Genomic DNA, 17,987 nt, shown 5'->3' with positions numbered 1-17,987 from the left:
AAGAAAATGAACTGATTCACATTTATGCTCTTGATTTATATATTTGATTTTATTTCTGCCATCTTATTTAGTTCTCATCATTTTTCTTGTTCCCTTTTCTCCTTTCCCCTTTCTCTGTTTTTGCTAGATTAATAGATCAATTGTTTAATTGTATATGAGGCAGAGGTCAGGGGCTCTCATGCATTGGATAAGTTAAATTTAGCAAATCTTTAAAATGTATTTTTATATAAAACTTAAAGCAAACATATCTGTAGCATCTTTTCCAAGTAAGATAAGATCTCTAGTTTACTTGTACTTTTGTTTTTCTCCTGGCATCCCTCCTACACTCCTTGAGATAGGAGAAGATGTATGGCATTGCTGTTCTAAGTTGTCATTACTTTTACACTATGCCTCTTAGACTTTCTGAATTCCTACTTTATAAATACATTAAAAATAGAGCAGCATTATCTGTGATTATTTAAAGTTGAAAATGTAGTTTTCTGTTTTATTTTACTAACAGTTTAATTGTAACTTTCATATCAAAAGAAAAAACTCTAATAAACAAACAAAAAATGATTTTAATCCCTCTGAAATGGTTTAAGATAGTACTTACTAAGGTAAAGTCAGATATTTTGAGGAATACCCATGTCCTTCCCTGAAAGAGTTCAAATGTGTTAGATTACTTCTTGGTAAAGGCAATTCATCATCAGACCAGTCAGATTTATTGGAATTAAAAAAAATACTCCTTTAACTTTCTTTTACTGCTCTACTAATCTACAATTCTAAGGCTTTTCCTGTCTAGGCATAGAGAAATGGATGATCCGAAAACCTATTAACATCTTTTTCCATCCTGTTCTTCAGTACTACTTAATAGTATACTTTAGTTTTATTCCAAATATATCATTGTATATAAGTGAAAGAAAGAAAGAAATGAGAATTCCCAGTGAGCAAACAATTTCAGTTTAAATATCCTATTTGTGTTTGCTAATTATCTGTTTGGGCTTCTTACAGAACCACCCAGTCTGGAGGATGCAGGGAAGATGCTGAATGAGACCGTGGTAGTGAACAACCCCATACAGCTGGAGTGTAAGGCAACTGGAAATCCCTCCCCTGGTAGGTTTGTTTGTGGACTCTGTAACTTATTAACATTTTAAGATTTCTGCAAATTGCTAAATCTGTTTATAAGCATAATATAGTAATTACTAATAAGGGAAATATTATAGAATATATTTCAAGGGTAAAACATTGATAAGGATATCATTAGGTAGATGATATTTTTGAATTTTCATTGCTTTTAACTACATGAAATAATTTACCCATTTAAACAATGTAGAAATATGTGAATAATTATCTTATTGTCCTTACTATGGCCACAAAACCCACAATGGTATTGCATATAAATTTTTGTTGAAAAATATATTTTTATCTAGTCTCAGTTGATTATCTTTATAAATCATTCATTTGATGAGACTATTATTTTGTTGATTTTCATCACCAGTAAGTTATTCATACGAATCAATAATAATATAAAAATTTTGAGGCTAACAGTATGTATAGTGTTTGGTTTTGATTAGATGCATAAACAAAATTTTATAGATGAGAGGAATATATACTACACCAAAAGAAAAAGAATCAGTTAAAAGTTTGCTATCAAACAAATACTGATATTGGATTGGCCAAAAAGTTCGTTCAGGTTTTTCTGTAAGATTGTATGGCAAAACCCAAATGAACTTTTTGGCCAACCCAATACATTAGAGATAATGTAAAGAATATTATTTTTATAAGTTCACTTCAGGACTCTTATATTGGATTGGCTATTCATGTTTTTCTAAAGTTTACCTCCTCCTAAAAGTCAACCCTAAAGAGATAATTAAACAGATTAAACTAAGATGATAAGCATAAGAATAAAGCAATTGTTACTGTTGTAGTTAAGCTTCGATTTAGTGTGTGTATTGAGCTTTTAAATGAAAAGTTTTAAAAAGATGGGTTTCTGTCCTCTTCCCCTTGCAGCTATTACATGGTACAAAGATAATCGTCCACTATTAGGTTCCAGTAGCATGACTTTCTTGAACAGAGGACAGATCATCAATATCGAAAGCACCCAGATCACAGATGCTGGCATATATAAATGTGTGGCCATCAACTCAGCTGGAGCTACAGAGTTATTTTATAGTCTACAGGTCCATGGTTAGTGCTACTTCTCCTAGATTCATCCTGGGGTGAAGAAGCATTCAAAATGATTAAGTGCATCTATAGAATTCTAGTGTAAATATTTAACAGAATGTATTATTGTCATCTTTACTTAAGAATGCAGTGTTCTAAAACTGATAAGCGTTTATATTTTCTGATTCCCATTAAGTGCTCTATTTTCACATGCTATTGAACTTGTTTTCTTTAGATGAATTGTTGCAAATAGTCATCAACAGTCTTATCAGCCAATGACAATGGCCCTGTTTGTAAATATTGTCTGTCAGAATCATAGGTTTTAGTTCAAGAAATGTTTCTAAGTTATTATCTCTAATAATGCTTTTAAGAGTAGTTCATAGTTAACATACTAGAGTGGATATAGTGTAAGGAAACATACACAGATACACACAAAGCCTGGAAATCAAGAAATAAAAATGTAAAACATATTACTGTGGACACAACATATAGTTTTATTATTTTGAGATGTAATATTCCATGATGTTAACATATCTTAATTTTATTTATTTTTTTATTCCTTTTCAGTGCCCCCATCAATTTCTGGCAGCAATAACATGGTGTCAGCGGGAGTTAATAACCCGGTGAGGTTAGAATGTGAAGCCAGAGGTATCCCTGCCCCAAGTCTGACCTGGTTGAAAGATGGGAGCCCTGTCGCTAGTTTCACTAATGGGATACAGGTACTCTCTGTCATTCCTTAAGTGAAATCTACCATCTAATTATTCAATACAGGAAGTATAAACAAGTAAAACTATTAAAGGGATTTGGAGAGCAAGGATTCACAAATGTTATCCAAACATGTACACATATACATCCATAAATACCATGGGCACACAATTGTGATTTCTAAACAATTCATTAAAAGCTCAGTATATCTAAGAGTTCCCTTATCTCATATGTAGTGCTGTATTTTGACCATTGTTTTAGATACTTTCTACTTCCCCCCCACTCTCTGCCACCACCATAAAAGATACCCTACGCAAAGAAATGTTCATCAACAATAAAAACAGGAATTTTTTGGTAGACGTTATATTTAAATGTCTGGAAATAATCAGAGAACCACACAGAGTATATTTATTTCTACTAAAACATCATATAAAGAAAAATTATAAAGGCAGCATTATGAGAAGTGAAATTTGAGTCTGACAAAAAAATGTAAGTACATTGCACTGACTCAAAATTTAAAATACGGAAACACATATTATCTCATTGAAAGTGTACTTCAATTTTGCTTTGCTTAGCAGAGAGCATAGTTATTCCACCATTCTACTTCTTGAAATTTTCTTGAAAATCCATTGCTTGCAGAATTTGGGATCATAGACTATCCAGAGTCCATGTCAATATTAAAGGTACAACTACATCAATGGGATAAAAGGACAATGAATGTGACTAATTAATTTATTTGACTGCTACTGTGCTGTTAATTTTACCTTCTTACTTGTTCTCTCAAAGAAAAATTAAGAGGAGGATTAGCTCCTCTTATTCCCACTTCTTATCTTTCTCCCCTGGTGGCTTTTTCTCTTTCTGTAGTAAGTGTTGATAAAGTTGGATCTTCACTTGATCCTGTATGTAGAGAGTTGTGTTCAGTGGTTATTACCAAGTTTGGTTCTAGCCTCTGTCGTCCTCCACAGATAAGATGAGAAGGGGATTAAATGATGCTTGCCCTCTTTAAAACATCCAAGTAAAAATGCTTCTAGAGGCAAATGTTCAATTGATCAATGTCAGAAAATAATTGAAAAAGTATGTTTACGCCTACAGTTCTCAGGAGATATATTGGTTATTTAGCTTTCTATTCATCAACAGGTTCTGTCTGGGGGCCGCATCCTAGCCTTGACCAGCGCACAAATCAGTGATACAGGGAGATACACCTGCGTGGCAGTAAATGCTGCTGGGGAGAAACAAAGGGACATTGACCTCAGAGTATATGGTAAGACATTTTAATAATTATTTCTGCTCTGATACAGCTGTGTTTAAGTCCTAATATCATTGAGGAAGTTACGCAAGTTTTTGACAATAAAGAGCTATGAACAATAGAAATTATCAAAATATTGCAAGGTTAGTTAAATCAGATTCACCCTTTCTGCCTTATATTTGACTTTAATTTTCCTTTATTGAAGTTCTGAGAACTAAAAATGCATACATCCAGCATGTAGGGTGTTGGTTTTATGGAGCCCTCTGAAGAACATGACTATGGAGAGATCTTTGCAATTTGGAAGACATATTCTTCTCCCTAAAACAAGGCTCTGTTCAAGTAGCTCTCTTGATCTGTTCTACTCGAAGCCTGGATTTTCTTACTTTTTAATTATATGTACAATCAGCATATTTTATAGTCAGTACTATGTCTATGAATTAAAGGATATTTGAGAAGCAAAAGTTAAACTAAACATAAACTTAGACAAAATTCAAGTATTTTTTCTTCCTACCTATGATGCAGCTGTAAGGTACAAAAGGAAAGGTCTGATTCCATCACACCAAGAGGCCCCTGGAGCAAAGTTGGGGCCTCAATGGCCTCCATGCATAGATTACACTTGTCATTCCACATTTTAGTATACCTTTGCGTTTAGAAATTTTTCCGGGTTTTATTTGCATTATATTCTTGGTTCCTGGAGTAATGGATTTGTTCTGTAGTCCTCAAAGAGTATCTGTTTAATGCAGGCCTTCTCTTCTAAGTCCTACCTCACTTCCAAATAATTTACTCCTGTTCAAAATATATTACTTTTTTTTTTTTTTTTTACCTCCAGGACATGTGGATTGACTTCCCTTTTTGAGTTTGCCAAAACAAATGTAATCATCACAAATAACTTATATAATAAGTCCTAATTTTTTAATAAAAAGGCCCCTTGTTTCAACATGGATGCCATGCATCTCTAATTAAGCTAAAAAATCCCAGTTGGCATCAATAAATTACCCAAGGCTCGTTATGCATCCCTCTTTTGTGTAGCTTCTGCAGTTGGCATGGGTCTGTATCTAGCCTCCAGCTGGCGCTCTGTGTCCGAGATAACAGAGGGTCTAAAATGCCCAACTGCAAGGAATCTAACTCCTTCCCTTAAATGGGTCACTTTTATGCTTTATGAAGAACTGGAATGTTTCCAATCTAAACTATCCTTAGAGAATGATACCTCAATCTAAGTATGTGACACAATAGGTCCTTCAATCATGAGCAAGCAAGCAGAGGACTGACAGCAGTATTCAACGGGTTTTAGTCAACACTGAAAATCTGGGATTGGCTCCTTCCATTTCTGCACTGGTTAGTGTCAAAAGTGGACCTGGAAGGTGATAGAGAGTTGATATTTTTCAGGAGTTATGAAGATGTGCATGACTATTTTTTATCATTTGTTAAGATACTCCCATACTACCTTTTTAGTCTGAAAACCAGAATCTTCCCTCTGTTATAAAAGTCAAGTGGCTAGCCAGCCCATACGTATGTTTTAGAATGTGCGTATGTGTTTAGTAGCTTGCTGTGTGTATATATTTTAAATGTTAAAGAAGTGCCAGATTAAAACAGGTTTTTACTGTGAAATTAGCTTCCAATCTATGCTCTACTATTAGTATTATGTCCCTCTATTATATTCCTAAATTTGTGGTAGTAACCTTGGCAATCTTGGATCTATTTGGTACATAATGAGTCTGCAGCCTCAGAGGTAAGTGTCCGTCAGATTTACATTGTAGAGTGTGGTGGTGTAGGAGGAGCAGACATTGTGTAAAATAGCTTTCCCTACAATTACAAGAGTAGTTCATTAAAACTGTTTCTCCCTGGTATAAATTCGCAGCATGCATCACCATACTCTTAGGTGCTGAAACATGAGAATAGAGTTTTTAAATGATTTGGATTCCTGTAGAACTTTCTTAGAGATCACACACTCCCCGGTGTCTCAACAAACATAACCCTGTGGCAATTCTGACTTGTGTAATTACATTTCACAAGTATAATGCATAGGATGAGAAACAGACACAACACACCCCTTCCTAAGCAACATGACCTCAAAGCAGACTAGGGATAACATCTAAGGAAGCTGAGGATCTAAAGGGTAGAAGCTTGTTCTCTTCTCAGACTAAACAAAAAGTTGGAAACGAAAGACAGGGCAGAAAAAAATAGTTGTGCTGTGGTAATATATATCCTTGACTGTAATTAGATTTGCTTTAATTTATGTTCTTTAAGAAACAAATACTCTACTGTTTTTGTATTTTTCCTCTCAAATGAAAAAATTTGAGCTTGATTCAACTCATTTAGCTGTAAAGAAAAGTAATTGAAGGAAAAATATTTGGAAATAAATTAGCATTCTGCTTTCTTGAATTGTTTCTGACTTTTACGTCTACAAGCAGTCATAAAGAATCTATGCTCTTTTGTAAATTCTACAAATAATCTAAGATAAACATATTTTTATATAGTTGTGGTACATTTTTATCCACGGAGGACAGACTTAACCTGAAATGATTTCCAACCTGTGAAGTTCTATTTAGGACTGTCTGTGCTAAGACTGGTGAATATATCTTTTTTTCATAATATCTTAGAAGATGGCACTCATTGTGCTGATTTTGCTGAGATTATAGAAGTTTTAATCTCAAACAGACTAGTTGTATATCTTTTATCTGTTGTCTCACATGTTAAAAACAATCCCACTCTTTTCTGTCACCCGTAGATTACTTTAAGCTTTTGGAAAGCCAGATGTCTGTTGTGCTATTAAATTTAGCAGGACGGGCATCAGAGATCTCTGCCCAGAAGTTCCACTGATCTGTTCCAACCATTGTGCATGGAGTTTCTTTTGTTAGCCTCATTTCCTTTGGTTTTAGCACAAGTCCTGCATCCAGAAACAGCTTAAGAAATCCCCTCTAATTCAAATGCCTTTCCCTGTGTAAAAGACATGGTAGCAGAGAAACCTTCTGGTTATAGAACACGGTTATATAACCTCCTGGTTAAAGTCCCTTAAGCTATAGGGACTAACTTAAGTCCCCTGCGTTCATTGTCATTTTGCCACATGCAACAGTATCAAGCTGGAAACAATGGCCAATGGACTATTATAATGTTCCTTACCACAAAAATCTTATTTCTACCAAAGCATTTGGAAAATCCTTTAGGATTCATTTCAATGAAACTTAACCTTTCTTGTAAAAAAAAACAAAACCAAAAAAACTACAAATATGGTATGTTTCCTACAATCCTAAATAGTTATGGGATTTAGTGAGAAATGGCTGAGGAAATTCCCCTCTGTGCTTTTTTGGAGTGGCCCTTTTATAACAGGCCTGATTTTATCATTAGTTCATGATTTTGAATTATTATAAATATAAGCCTGAAAGAGTCCTTGAGATCTTATGGAGCCCACCGTCTAATTCTTGGCAGGGCTGTACCTTGACCATCTGAGACAAATGATTGTTTACTCTATTTTTTAATACACCCAAGGGAATGCAGTTCCTTAAACTTCTCCAAGAACATATTTCAGGATCTGACAAGCCTTATAGCCAGGGAATTCTAATTTTAATCTCATTAAAATTTCAACTCATTTCTTCTTTTTATGTAGTTGTATGCTGTACAGCTGGTCACTGTTTTAGTTTGGTCTTTAATGTATCATTTATCCCACATGGTCTTTATTCCATAGAAAGCTGACAAGGCACCGTGGAAAATCAAATTGAGCTCTAAACTGCAAGTCAGAAGACTCCTAGTTTTGCCACCAATTAGTCACGTTATTTCAAATAAGCTCTTATCTGTCCCCCATCTTATGTTTTGCAAACTGTGAGGTGGGACAGGATGATCTCTTTCAACTCTATTTTTTTATTTTGCCTCTGTGTTTATGAAATTTATTTTCTTTTGCAAAAAAATATAAATAAGCATCAAAAATGTGTTTGCTTTTAATTCATTGTTATTTCCAAAATATTTCATGAGTGGTTTAATACTTTGAAAATCTTAAGTGGTGACATCTAGTTCAAGAAGTTTCTTAAGTGGGCACTTGGTGAGAACTTCCAGTTCTAAAACTTTTTTACGTGAAAAGTTAGTGAAACAACTATTTCTGTTCAACAGGAACACATTAATCAGTGACTTATGAACACTTGATTCTGAACCAAATGATATGCAGAGGGTATGTTAGAATTACTGTGATCCTACATCTTAAAAGAACTAATAAAGTTATTCAATATATGTCCTGATGATTAATAAAGATAAGCAGTATGCTGGCCTCTTTTATCCTGAGGGAAAACCCATCTTTCACTTAGTTGCACCAAATATCATGGGAGAAGAACAGAACGTCTCTGTCCTCATTAGCCAAGCTGTGGAGTTACTATGTCAAAGTGATGCTATTCCCCCACCGACTCTGACCTGGTTAAAAGACGGCCACCCCTTGCTGAAGAAACCAGGCCTCAGTGTCACTGAAAATGGAAGTGTGTTAAAGGTAAGCCTATAGATTCATTTATTGCTTCTTGTATTATTCCTAAGCTCATGGCTTTGGTATTACCACTATCAAAATAGTACCCCTATTAAACTTCACAAGTATTCTACTAATTTCATCTTATAAAATTCTAGGAACCCTTTTATTAATGAGGTTTGTAATATTTTTCAGTTTTATGCTTAGTAAGGTTTAAATATTATACTTAACTGTCAATTCATGTTTGTAGCCAGAAGCCATTCAAAAATACTTTTAGGAAAATATTATAGAAATATTCTAAGGAGTGCATCATCTTCAGTCATTCAGCCAATCAGCAAATACCCATTCTAGGTGCTCTGCATAGGGATGCAAAAAAGTATGACACATTTATGCAAAATGTCTTCCAATTTTGCATAAATATATGAGAATTTAACAGCTCATGAAAAATGCAATGAGTGCTCTAAGTCTCTAAGTTAATTACCAAGTGGATGGTACAGACAGTACATTTGGGAAAGATAGCAAAAAGTGAGGCTGTGGTTGTCCAGAATAGTCTTGGAAAGCTACTTGGCTTTTTATGGGTAGATAGGACAAAAGGCCTGATTACGGGAAGCAAGTAAGCTAGTGTGACTGAAACAATTTAACAAAGTGAATTTTGGAAATAAGGTTGACTACTTTGACTTAAGTGAAATAAGAGCTAACATTGAAAGCCAACTTAAGGAATTAGGATTCAGGAAGCCAACAGGCCATTGGAATATTTATAAAATCCTCATAATAACCGTATTTAGAATTGAAAGAATGGCTACGTAGTCTGCCTACGGTTACTAAGCGGCAGAAATGGGATTTGAATACAGGAGTATAGCTTCAGAATCCATGCTGCTAACCACTACACCACATAGTTTCTTGGTAAAGGAATATTATTACTGTCAAACAAGGAGAGTCTTGGGAAATGGATAATGATTGTCAACACAAGGAAGCTAAGGCGCTTACACAAGGAGGATAGAAGTACAGGAGAGAGTGAGAGGGAGGGTGGAAGTGTATATTGGAGGCAAGAGGATGGAGTCGTCCGGAATTATGATCCTGTAACGATGGAGCTGGTGAGGAAGGAAAGTCTGGAGTCACTGATGGAGGAAAGTAGGATAAGTCAATTGAGCTATATAGGGGAGAAAAAAGCAAAAAAAAAGCAAAAAGCACTGCCCCTTCTCAGAGGCAGACCCCAGAGTTCAAGAAAGCAGCTGGTAGAATTCTCAAACCTCAGCTCTGACTGAATGATAGAGGGAGATGACTGTATAAACCACAGGTCCCAGCCCTGCTAGGGGAGAGCTATACATGATTAGAACTCTCCTAGCAAATTTTAGTGAGTAGAGAAGTTCATTTCTTCAGAGCACAGATCCCAATAGAGTTGGGAAGCCAGGAGAGAGGTGATGGTGAAGAAATCCTAGGATCCACTGAGTCTCCACCACTGAGGCTAGCCAGGCACCCTGGAATGTTTGGGTCCATAGGAAGGAACATAGGGAGAAGACTCATGGAAATGAAAACTTCTAGTGTACCCCTGCTGTACTAAATACTTTTAATGATAACTCCAACTCCAATGATTCTCTTTTGAATGTTTTAGCAATTGATTTCAAAGCTTTTAGCAATTCCATACTGTTTGTTGTACCTCTTAGATTATCTTATATTCTTATTTATACCTTGTTTATTATTAAACTCTTTTTTTATGTGCACATACATTATATTCTCAACTAGATTGAAAACTCAAGTCAGAAATAATATATTACACCATACTTCTTTGTATCTTCTACCTATAGTACCTGGTACAAGATTCTCAATAACTGCTGAAAGGTCTATGAATAAATGATAAATGAGTATTAATGTATGTTGCAGATAAATATACGGAAAGTATTTACTGGTATTCAGTTATCTAACAAGCACCAAACTGGGTATTAGGAGATTGAGACTAATTGAGTATAATACCTGTCTTGAAGAAGCTTACAAACCCAATATGGGAGAAGACATAATAAATTAATAGTATGGGTATTATTTTACTGAACAAGGACCTGGGCATGGAAAGATTGTATATTTAAAGCCCTGAATAACATATTCAGGAATTAGTTGTGATTTTCTTGTTATTTTATCTGAATCATATTTAAAAGGCCTTTCTAGACCTTCAACCAGTAAAATTAATGAGATTCAAATAAGGTATGACATAAATGAGAATTGCTGAATCTTGATAAGTGTTGAATGTGGGTGATGGGCATATAGCCATCCATTTTACTCTTCCCTCTATTTTTTATATGTTTGAAAACCTTCAGAACAGAAATGAAAAATCAGAGATCACAAATAACATTAATAGAAAAACCCCAATTACTTACGAAATAGAAACTGTGGTTTCAAAGCATGATTTTGTTTTCAGATTGAAGATGCTCAGGTTCAAGATAGTGGTCGTTACACTTGTGAGGCAACAAATGTTGCTGGAAAAACTGAGAAAAACTATAATGTCAACATTTGGGGTAAGTGGGATCAGCCCCTGTAAAGCAAATGATACAGCTTGTGGTTTAATCTTTGATTCTTTGTGTCAGTTCTTAAAATAACCAACCACGTAACTAAAATTGATCATAATACAGACATGGACACTAATTAATATGTTTAAATGATGCTGAACTGTCCTGAATATCAGCTTATATAATTAATTCAAGAGCAACTAGACAGATTTCCTGAACCTAAACATGTTGGTCACTGTAACTTTGATATAGAACAGTTCTGCTCTCCTGCCTGATTAATATGCCTTTTAGCTTCTACAACTGAGATCCTCTAATGATTGAGTGTTCTCCATGAACAGAGAGTGTGTTGGTCAATTGAAAATAAATCAAAAGGCTAAATTGTGTATGTGAATTATATTTGTGTGAGAGAAAGAGAACACATGCACTTGTGGGTGGGAGATGGGATTACTCCGCTGACGAATGTGCAAAGCTATTCTCGCTTGAAGTTTTACTGTTACTAATTAAGATAATTCTTAAGAATAGTCACAAATTGTATATCACTGTAGTTGTCTGTTACACTATGTTTAAAAGTTTTCCCAGTTCCTACATATTCACCTTTATTTTAAGTACTTCTTTAAATTCATTTATAACATATTAAGCTCTCTTAATTTTGATTGTATTTGTTTAAACTTTTTAATTTTTGACATAATAACCTGAAATTTACCTTTGATTATAAAAGTTAATTCAAAAACACATTTTAAAATAAAAATAGGTAGAGGAAGTAATCTAATTCCAATAGAGAATAAATATTTTATGTATAAAATGCCTTGTTAATTATAAATCATTATTATCATTTTAAAAATCTTGAGGAAAATTGTAAGAAGTATTATCATTCACCTGTAAAAGGATTTACTTTTAAACGACAAAATTTACTATGCAGTACATTTATATTTACTATATATTTGTTATGTTATCATTCACTTCTGTTCCTACCTCCTTCCATCCTTTTTCTCCCTTCATATTTCCTTTCTTTCCCTTCTCTTCTCATTTCTTTCAAATGGGGAAAATATTCATATAACTCCCAATATGGACAACACTGAGCTGAGTCTTATCAAGTAAAGGTTGAAAAAAAAAAAAGAAAAGAAAAAGAAAAATTTGGAGTGATGATCAATTAGAAAGTGAGGTGAAGAATTCCTTTTTAAAATGCTGTATTAGAGATACCTGTAGACCGTTCATATGAAGCTGTCCTCTATGCCATCAGAATTATGAGCCTATAGCTCAGGAGAAAGAGATAACAGTTAAAAATGTGAGGTTAAAGACATGAGTATATACGTAGTAGTTGAGATCCCTTAGCGAGAATAAGAAGAATGTGTAAAAAAGAGTACTGTATAGAATGACCCTCACATATCACATAAGAAGGGAGACAGAAAAAGAGACCCCCAAAATGGGAAACTGAGAAGGAACAGTCAAAGAGGGAGGAGGAAAACTGGGTAAAGCTTGTGTCATGGAAACTAAGGACAATGGTGTTCCCAGAAGAAGAACACAGACAACAAATAAGTTGGACGTGGTTAGATAGATGAGTGAATGAATGAATGAATGAATAATGGCACACATTGCAGAGAAGCCAAATGAGACATAAAATGCAAAGTGTACTTTACAACTGAGTAGACCAATGCCTCTTAAAGAGGAAAGCAGGTCGCAGTCAATGTAAGAGTGAATGATAGGGGAGAGAAAGTTGAAACCTCAAAAATTATTTATAGTGTGACTCTGTGTTCTAGGTGGGCATAGAGAGCTTAAGAAGAAAGACAATGACACTGGTTACTGAGTTCAGTTTGGGGCAAGTTGAGTTTGACAGTGCCTCTAAGGCATCCAAGATGAGATGTTAAGTAGTCAGATATAAAAATCCAGATCCCAGAGAGTATCTGTATTACAGGTACAGATTTGCAAGTATTTGTATTAATGGAAGCCATGGGAGTAGAGGAGGTGGAGTTTGGGTTGGAGATCATGAATTTATAGTGGTGGCAATTTGTGTAGTTGTCATTTTCTTCTGTAGAATTTTCATCTGTGGCATAGGTGATGACAGAGTAAACTATAGGATTCATCCCAAGTAAGGGTATTGCCAAATAGGAAGAGCAGTGGTGCCAGGCAGTTGAAAATATTGGCAGAGGACTAGCTGAAATTACTGATCATGAAATCTAAGTTGGATAGTGAAGTTGGCAAATAAAAAAGTAAGCAGCTAGGTTGGGAGGCTTCTGAGAGATTTAAGTACTTGAGATTCAATTAGGTCATTGAATTGAGAATTGGGAATAGTTGAGTGAAAGAGCTATAAGGATAAAGCAGTTGTCAGAAAGTGGCCTAAATTTATAAATTAATAGGAGAAATGTTCTAGATGGTGAAAGGGTATGGCCTCTGATGGAGAACAGGATGAGCAGATCAAGGAACTGAGTAGCCAGGTGTTTAGATGTGCGAATATTGAGTTCATACAGAATGTGGCAGGTCTTCATGTCAAGAGAAAGGATAAAAACAAGTACCAAATTGTTCAGTGAATGGAAAAAGAATGACAGGTTCACAGATGGTGATAAGGAAAAAAGAAGTAAATGGGTGACATGAGCCTCAAAAGAATAGAGACTTTCATGGGGGTGCTTGAACAATGGCTGGAAGCAGCATTGGAGGTGGGGAGGATTCTCCCACTCCTCAACTCCCAGGAGCTTGGGAGAATAAGCATCTATCACGTGATAATACTGCAGCCAGAAAAGTGTCCCAAGGGAGAGTTCAACCAGCAAATGCAGACTCAGCCTCTTTGAGTAAAGTGTGGGTAGGCAGAATTCACTTTGAGGGTTCCAAGGAGAAGCTGGAGATCAATGGGGGAAGGCAGACTGTGCAGTCTAGGATAGGTAGCACGTCTGTTTCTCAGATCAAATTCCTTACCTCTGTTCTTTACTATACGTTATATGCCTGATGTCTTTCTATTCTGTTCAACATCTGAGATATCAAAGCTGGAGAGGCACAAATGACTGGGTTAAATTTAAATTTGGTAAGTGTCATCATTTCTTTTGGTGCAAGATGTCTAAATATCTAGACTGTATCTCCTTTTTATATCACTCTGAGTATTTTGATAATTAAGTTTCTATCTGTGAAAATGGGAAGTCTGCTATTAGGTATTTATTCTAGGTCTTACAGTTGACTTTTAATGTGGTGTTGATATGTCAACCTCAAGTGCTAAATTATTTACTTGTACCATTTGAGTGGGAACCTTTTTTATTTTTACATGCAAAGTGTTAGGGAAATTTTATATTTGAGGGTAAAATAGTATTTTTCCTTTTTTTAATCTTTCAGTACCACCGAATATTTATGGTTCTGATGAACTTGCTCAACTTACAGTCATTGAAGGGCATCTTACTAGTCTATTGTGTGAATCAAGTGGTATTCCACCCCCAAATCTCATTTGGAAGAAGAAAGGTCAGTTTTCATCCTTTGACATTTATAAAATTAAATATAAATATTAAGTGAATTTATATTTTGTTTGAGAAACATGCCAACAAACTTTCTTACGGTTTGCACGCGAAAATACTAGACAGCAGAATTGCTTTGTGTTAAATGTGCCATATGCGATACTTCTACAGTATCAACCTGAAAATTGTCAGTTTTGAGACTCACTGCTCCCAAGAAGAAATTAATTTTCTCCATTAACTCTTTTTTAATCAAATGTATTGTAGGGCAGCTATAATGATCAAGAATCCACCATTCAATGAACTATTTATTTCTTCTTTAAAATAGTTTTAAAATTTTTCTCTTTTTTTAAAGCAAACATTTTTGCTGTATTTGTGACAGTTTTGTAATGTACGTTAAGATTGAATTCTGCAGTTGAACAGATTTTTAGTTATTCATCAACAAATATCTGTTTCCATTAAGTATCAGATTATCTAAATTTTTAGCTGATCTAAAAAATAATTTTTGTTTTACTTAAAGATTTTATTTTGTTTGTTTTACTAAGTATGTTTTCTTTTAAATGCAATATTGATTGAAAGAAAAATCTGCAGAAGATAGTCTTCTCTTCATCTTCCTCCTCCTCCTTTTTGCATAGATTATTATACAGTGTCCTCTGCCTTTTAAGTATGTGAACTAGGAAGTAAATAAATATGTATATATACTCATTAGAGTATATACACAAAACGCCTTAATTTATGCTTCACATTCTGCCACTTGGTTTTCTTTGCAGGCTCCCCAGTGCTGGCTGATTCTGCAGGGCGAGTCAGAACTTTATCTGGAGGCAGGCAGTTGCAGATTTCAATTGCAGAAGAATCTGATGCAGGGCTCTATACCTGTGTGGCATCAAATGTTGCTGGAACAGCAAAGAAAGACTACAGTCTGCAAGTTTACAGTAAGTTATTAGTTAGCCAGGCTTTGACACAATTTTTTTTAAAAAACCTCTCCATCCTTCCCTTTTACTTTTTCTTCATATCTTTAAGAGTCATTCAAAGTAGTATGGTTATAGTATGCAATTGTCCCTCCATATCCACAGATTCTACATACATCCATGGATTCAACCAAGTGCAGATTGAAAAATATTTTTTAAAAATCCAAAAAGTTACAAAAAGCAAAAATTGAATTTCCACGCACCACACAACTGTTTACATAGCATTTACATTGTATTTACAACTATTTACACAGTATTTACATTGTATTAAGTATTATAACTAATCTAGTGATGATTTAAAGTATAAGGGAGAATGTACATAGGTTATATGCAAATACTATGCCATTTTATATAGAATGGACTTGAGCATTTTGGTATCTGAGGGCGTCCTGGAACCAGTCCCCTGTGGATACCCAGGGACAACTATACCTTTCATAAGACCCACAAATTTTAATTGTGCTGACATAATAAAGAGAGTAATTACTTATTTCTAGCTGTTATTTATTCAGTAATACAGCTGAACATCTGCATCAGCTTGCTGCTGGCAGATATATCAATGTGCCTGTAATTTTTGGGGGGGCAGGATAGTGTATGTGCGGAATGGAGAAGATGGCATTGTACCATAGGGTATATTTACAATATGTAAAAATATCTCATCGTAAAGAATATTTAATTTATATAAGATTTTAAAGTATTTAAAATATTTACATTACCTCATTTAACCTTTACATAGCTGTGGTATGAGACAAAAATATTGCCTCAAAAATGTATGTGGAAACTTAAGCCCAGAGAAGTTTCCATGACCAGCTGAGGTCACATGGCTTGTATGTGACAGGATTGGCCCTGGAACACAGGATTACTAACACTGGTCCATTTTCTTTCCCACACACATGTGTATTTGAGTTGGTTTAATCTTCTTTCTTGGAATCAGTATCCACTAGGTGAATTTAGCTATACATTTACAGAATCACTGGCCATCAGTGGCTTAAACAAATAGAGGTTTATTTTCTCACGTAATGAGAAGCCTGAGGCCGGCAGTCACTGGAGTTGGTCAGCACCTTACTCTTATCAGGACAGGAGATCTAGGATCCTCCTGGTCCTTCCTTTGTTATCTCAAGATGGTTGCTGCATTTGTAGTATCAAGTCCACATTGAAGGCAGTGTGGGAAGGGGAAGGAATGGTATCTTTCTCTTTTAGCAGGAGAGCAAAAAATTTCCCAAACCCGCCCCCTCACCTCACCCCCGCCAGCAGACCTCCATTTAGACTTTTTAGGTCTACAGTGATTCGTGAGGTCACCTCAATTTCCAAAGAAGACTGAGAAAGTCTCAGCTTTTCCAACTCCTCTAGTGAAAGGAAGAAAGGAATTGGTAACAGACGTTAGGTCATGAGCTAGGCTATCATATCTACTTTAAAATTAGTACTAGAAGACTTCCCTGGGTTAGAGCTACAAATGATAATTCAAATAGCTGTATAACTTCTCAAAAGCAGGGAAAGTAGCTAATGGAGTATTCTTTCCTTACTATATTGATAGCTTTATTTTAGTTATGAACCCATTTAGGTACATTGGAGAAGAATTCTACCTCTCAGTACAGCAATGCCATGTCTATTAGTCCTGGGTCTTTTCTTTAGTAGCTAATTTTTTGACATCAAAAATGAATTTAGTGTGTTTTGTCATATTATTCCTAGATATTTGTTTTTATGTTATTGTGCTTAGTAGGTTTTCTTTAATTTCATTTTGTAATGATTGGTTTCATGAAGACCTAAATGTTTTCAGTGGGTATATTCGATTATAGCATGGTGAGTGAGCTTTATACTTTTCTGAATTTCGTGATTTTTGTTTTGCTGTAAATTTGTACTGCTTGTATGACCACAAGAAACAATAAAACATTTTCTTTCAAAAAAAGAATTTAACTTTGCCTGATGAAAATTCTTATATAAGACTTAAGGCAAACATTTCCTATTCTTTTCTTTTTTTTCCCAGTTCGACCAACTATAGCCAACAGTGGCAACCACCCTACTGAAATCACTGTAACTCGAGGGAAGAGCATTTCCTTAGAGTGTGAGGTGGAGGGTATTCCTCAACCGACAGTGACCTGGATGAAAGAGGGCCGCCCTTTGACTAAGGGAAGGGGAATGGAAGTAACGGATGAAGGTCATATCCTTCAGCTGAAGAATGTCCATGTGTCTGACACAGGCCGTTATGTGTGTGTTGCTGCGAATATAGCAGGAATGACTGACAGAAAATATGACTTAAGTGTACACAGTAAGTATAAACAGGCTCAATCGGTCTATTCACTGGCTGATATAATCTATAGCCTCCTGGATGGGAGATATAGGCCTCAAGTGTTGAGTCTTTTATTTATAGTCGATTATTTTCTACATTTGCACCACTTCTTTAGATCAGTCTCATCACTCATCCTACTATGCCTGACCTTCCATATCTTACCTTGGTGAAATAAGCATATATTGGATATTCTTTTAGGAAAGCACATAGTAAAGTAGATAATTATCTTCTTCAAGTACTTTTGATCCAGTGCTATCCCAAGTAATATTCCATGA

At 35.1% G+C, this 17,987-nt stretch overlaps 1 protein-coding gene across 8 annotated transcripts in view; it reads left to right on the top strand.

The window, feature by feature from the left end:
• Positions 1-17,987, top strand: part of HMCN1 (hemicentin 1) — a 510,534-nt gene that overhangs the window by 319,482 nt on the left and 173,065 nt on the right. For all 8 annotated transcript variants that reach the window (XR_014247210.1, XM_082401086.1, XM_082401087.1 and 5 more), the window contains 9 exons: positions 991-1,092; positions 1,990-2,166; positions 2,710-2,861; positions 3,985-4,108; positions 8,386-8,561; positions 10,945-11,041; positions 14,348-14,470; positions 15,231-15,392; positions 17,410-17,691. Coding sequence is in view for 7 of the 8 variants with exons in the window: in XM_082401086.1 (XP_082257212.1) it covers positions 991-1,092; positions 1,990-2,166; positions 2,710-2,861; positions 3,985-4,108; positions 8,386-8,561; positions 10,945-11,041; positions 14,348-14,470; positions 15,231-15,392; positions 17,410-17,691 (1,395 nt within the window). In the remaining variant the exon portion in view is untranslated. The remainder of the gene's footprint in view (positions 1-990; positions 1,093-1,989; positions 2,167-2,709; positions 2,862-3,984; positions 4,109-8,385; positions 8,562-10,944; positions 11,042-14,347; positions 14,471-15,230; positions 15,393-17,409; positions 17,692-17,987) is intronic.

The sequence above is a fragment of the Balaenoptera borealis genome, assembly GCF_965194805.1.
Source record: "Balaenoptera borealis genome assembly, chromosome: 1".
Taxonomy (NCBI): Eukaryota; Metazoa; Chordata; class Mammalia; order Artiodactyla; family Balaenopteridae; genus Balaenoptera; species Balaenoptera borealis.
The sequence above is the reverse complement of the archived record's forward strand: the minus strand, read 5'-3'. Positions and strand labels throughout refer to the sequence as shown.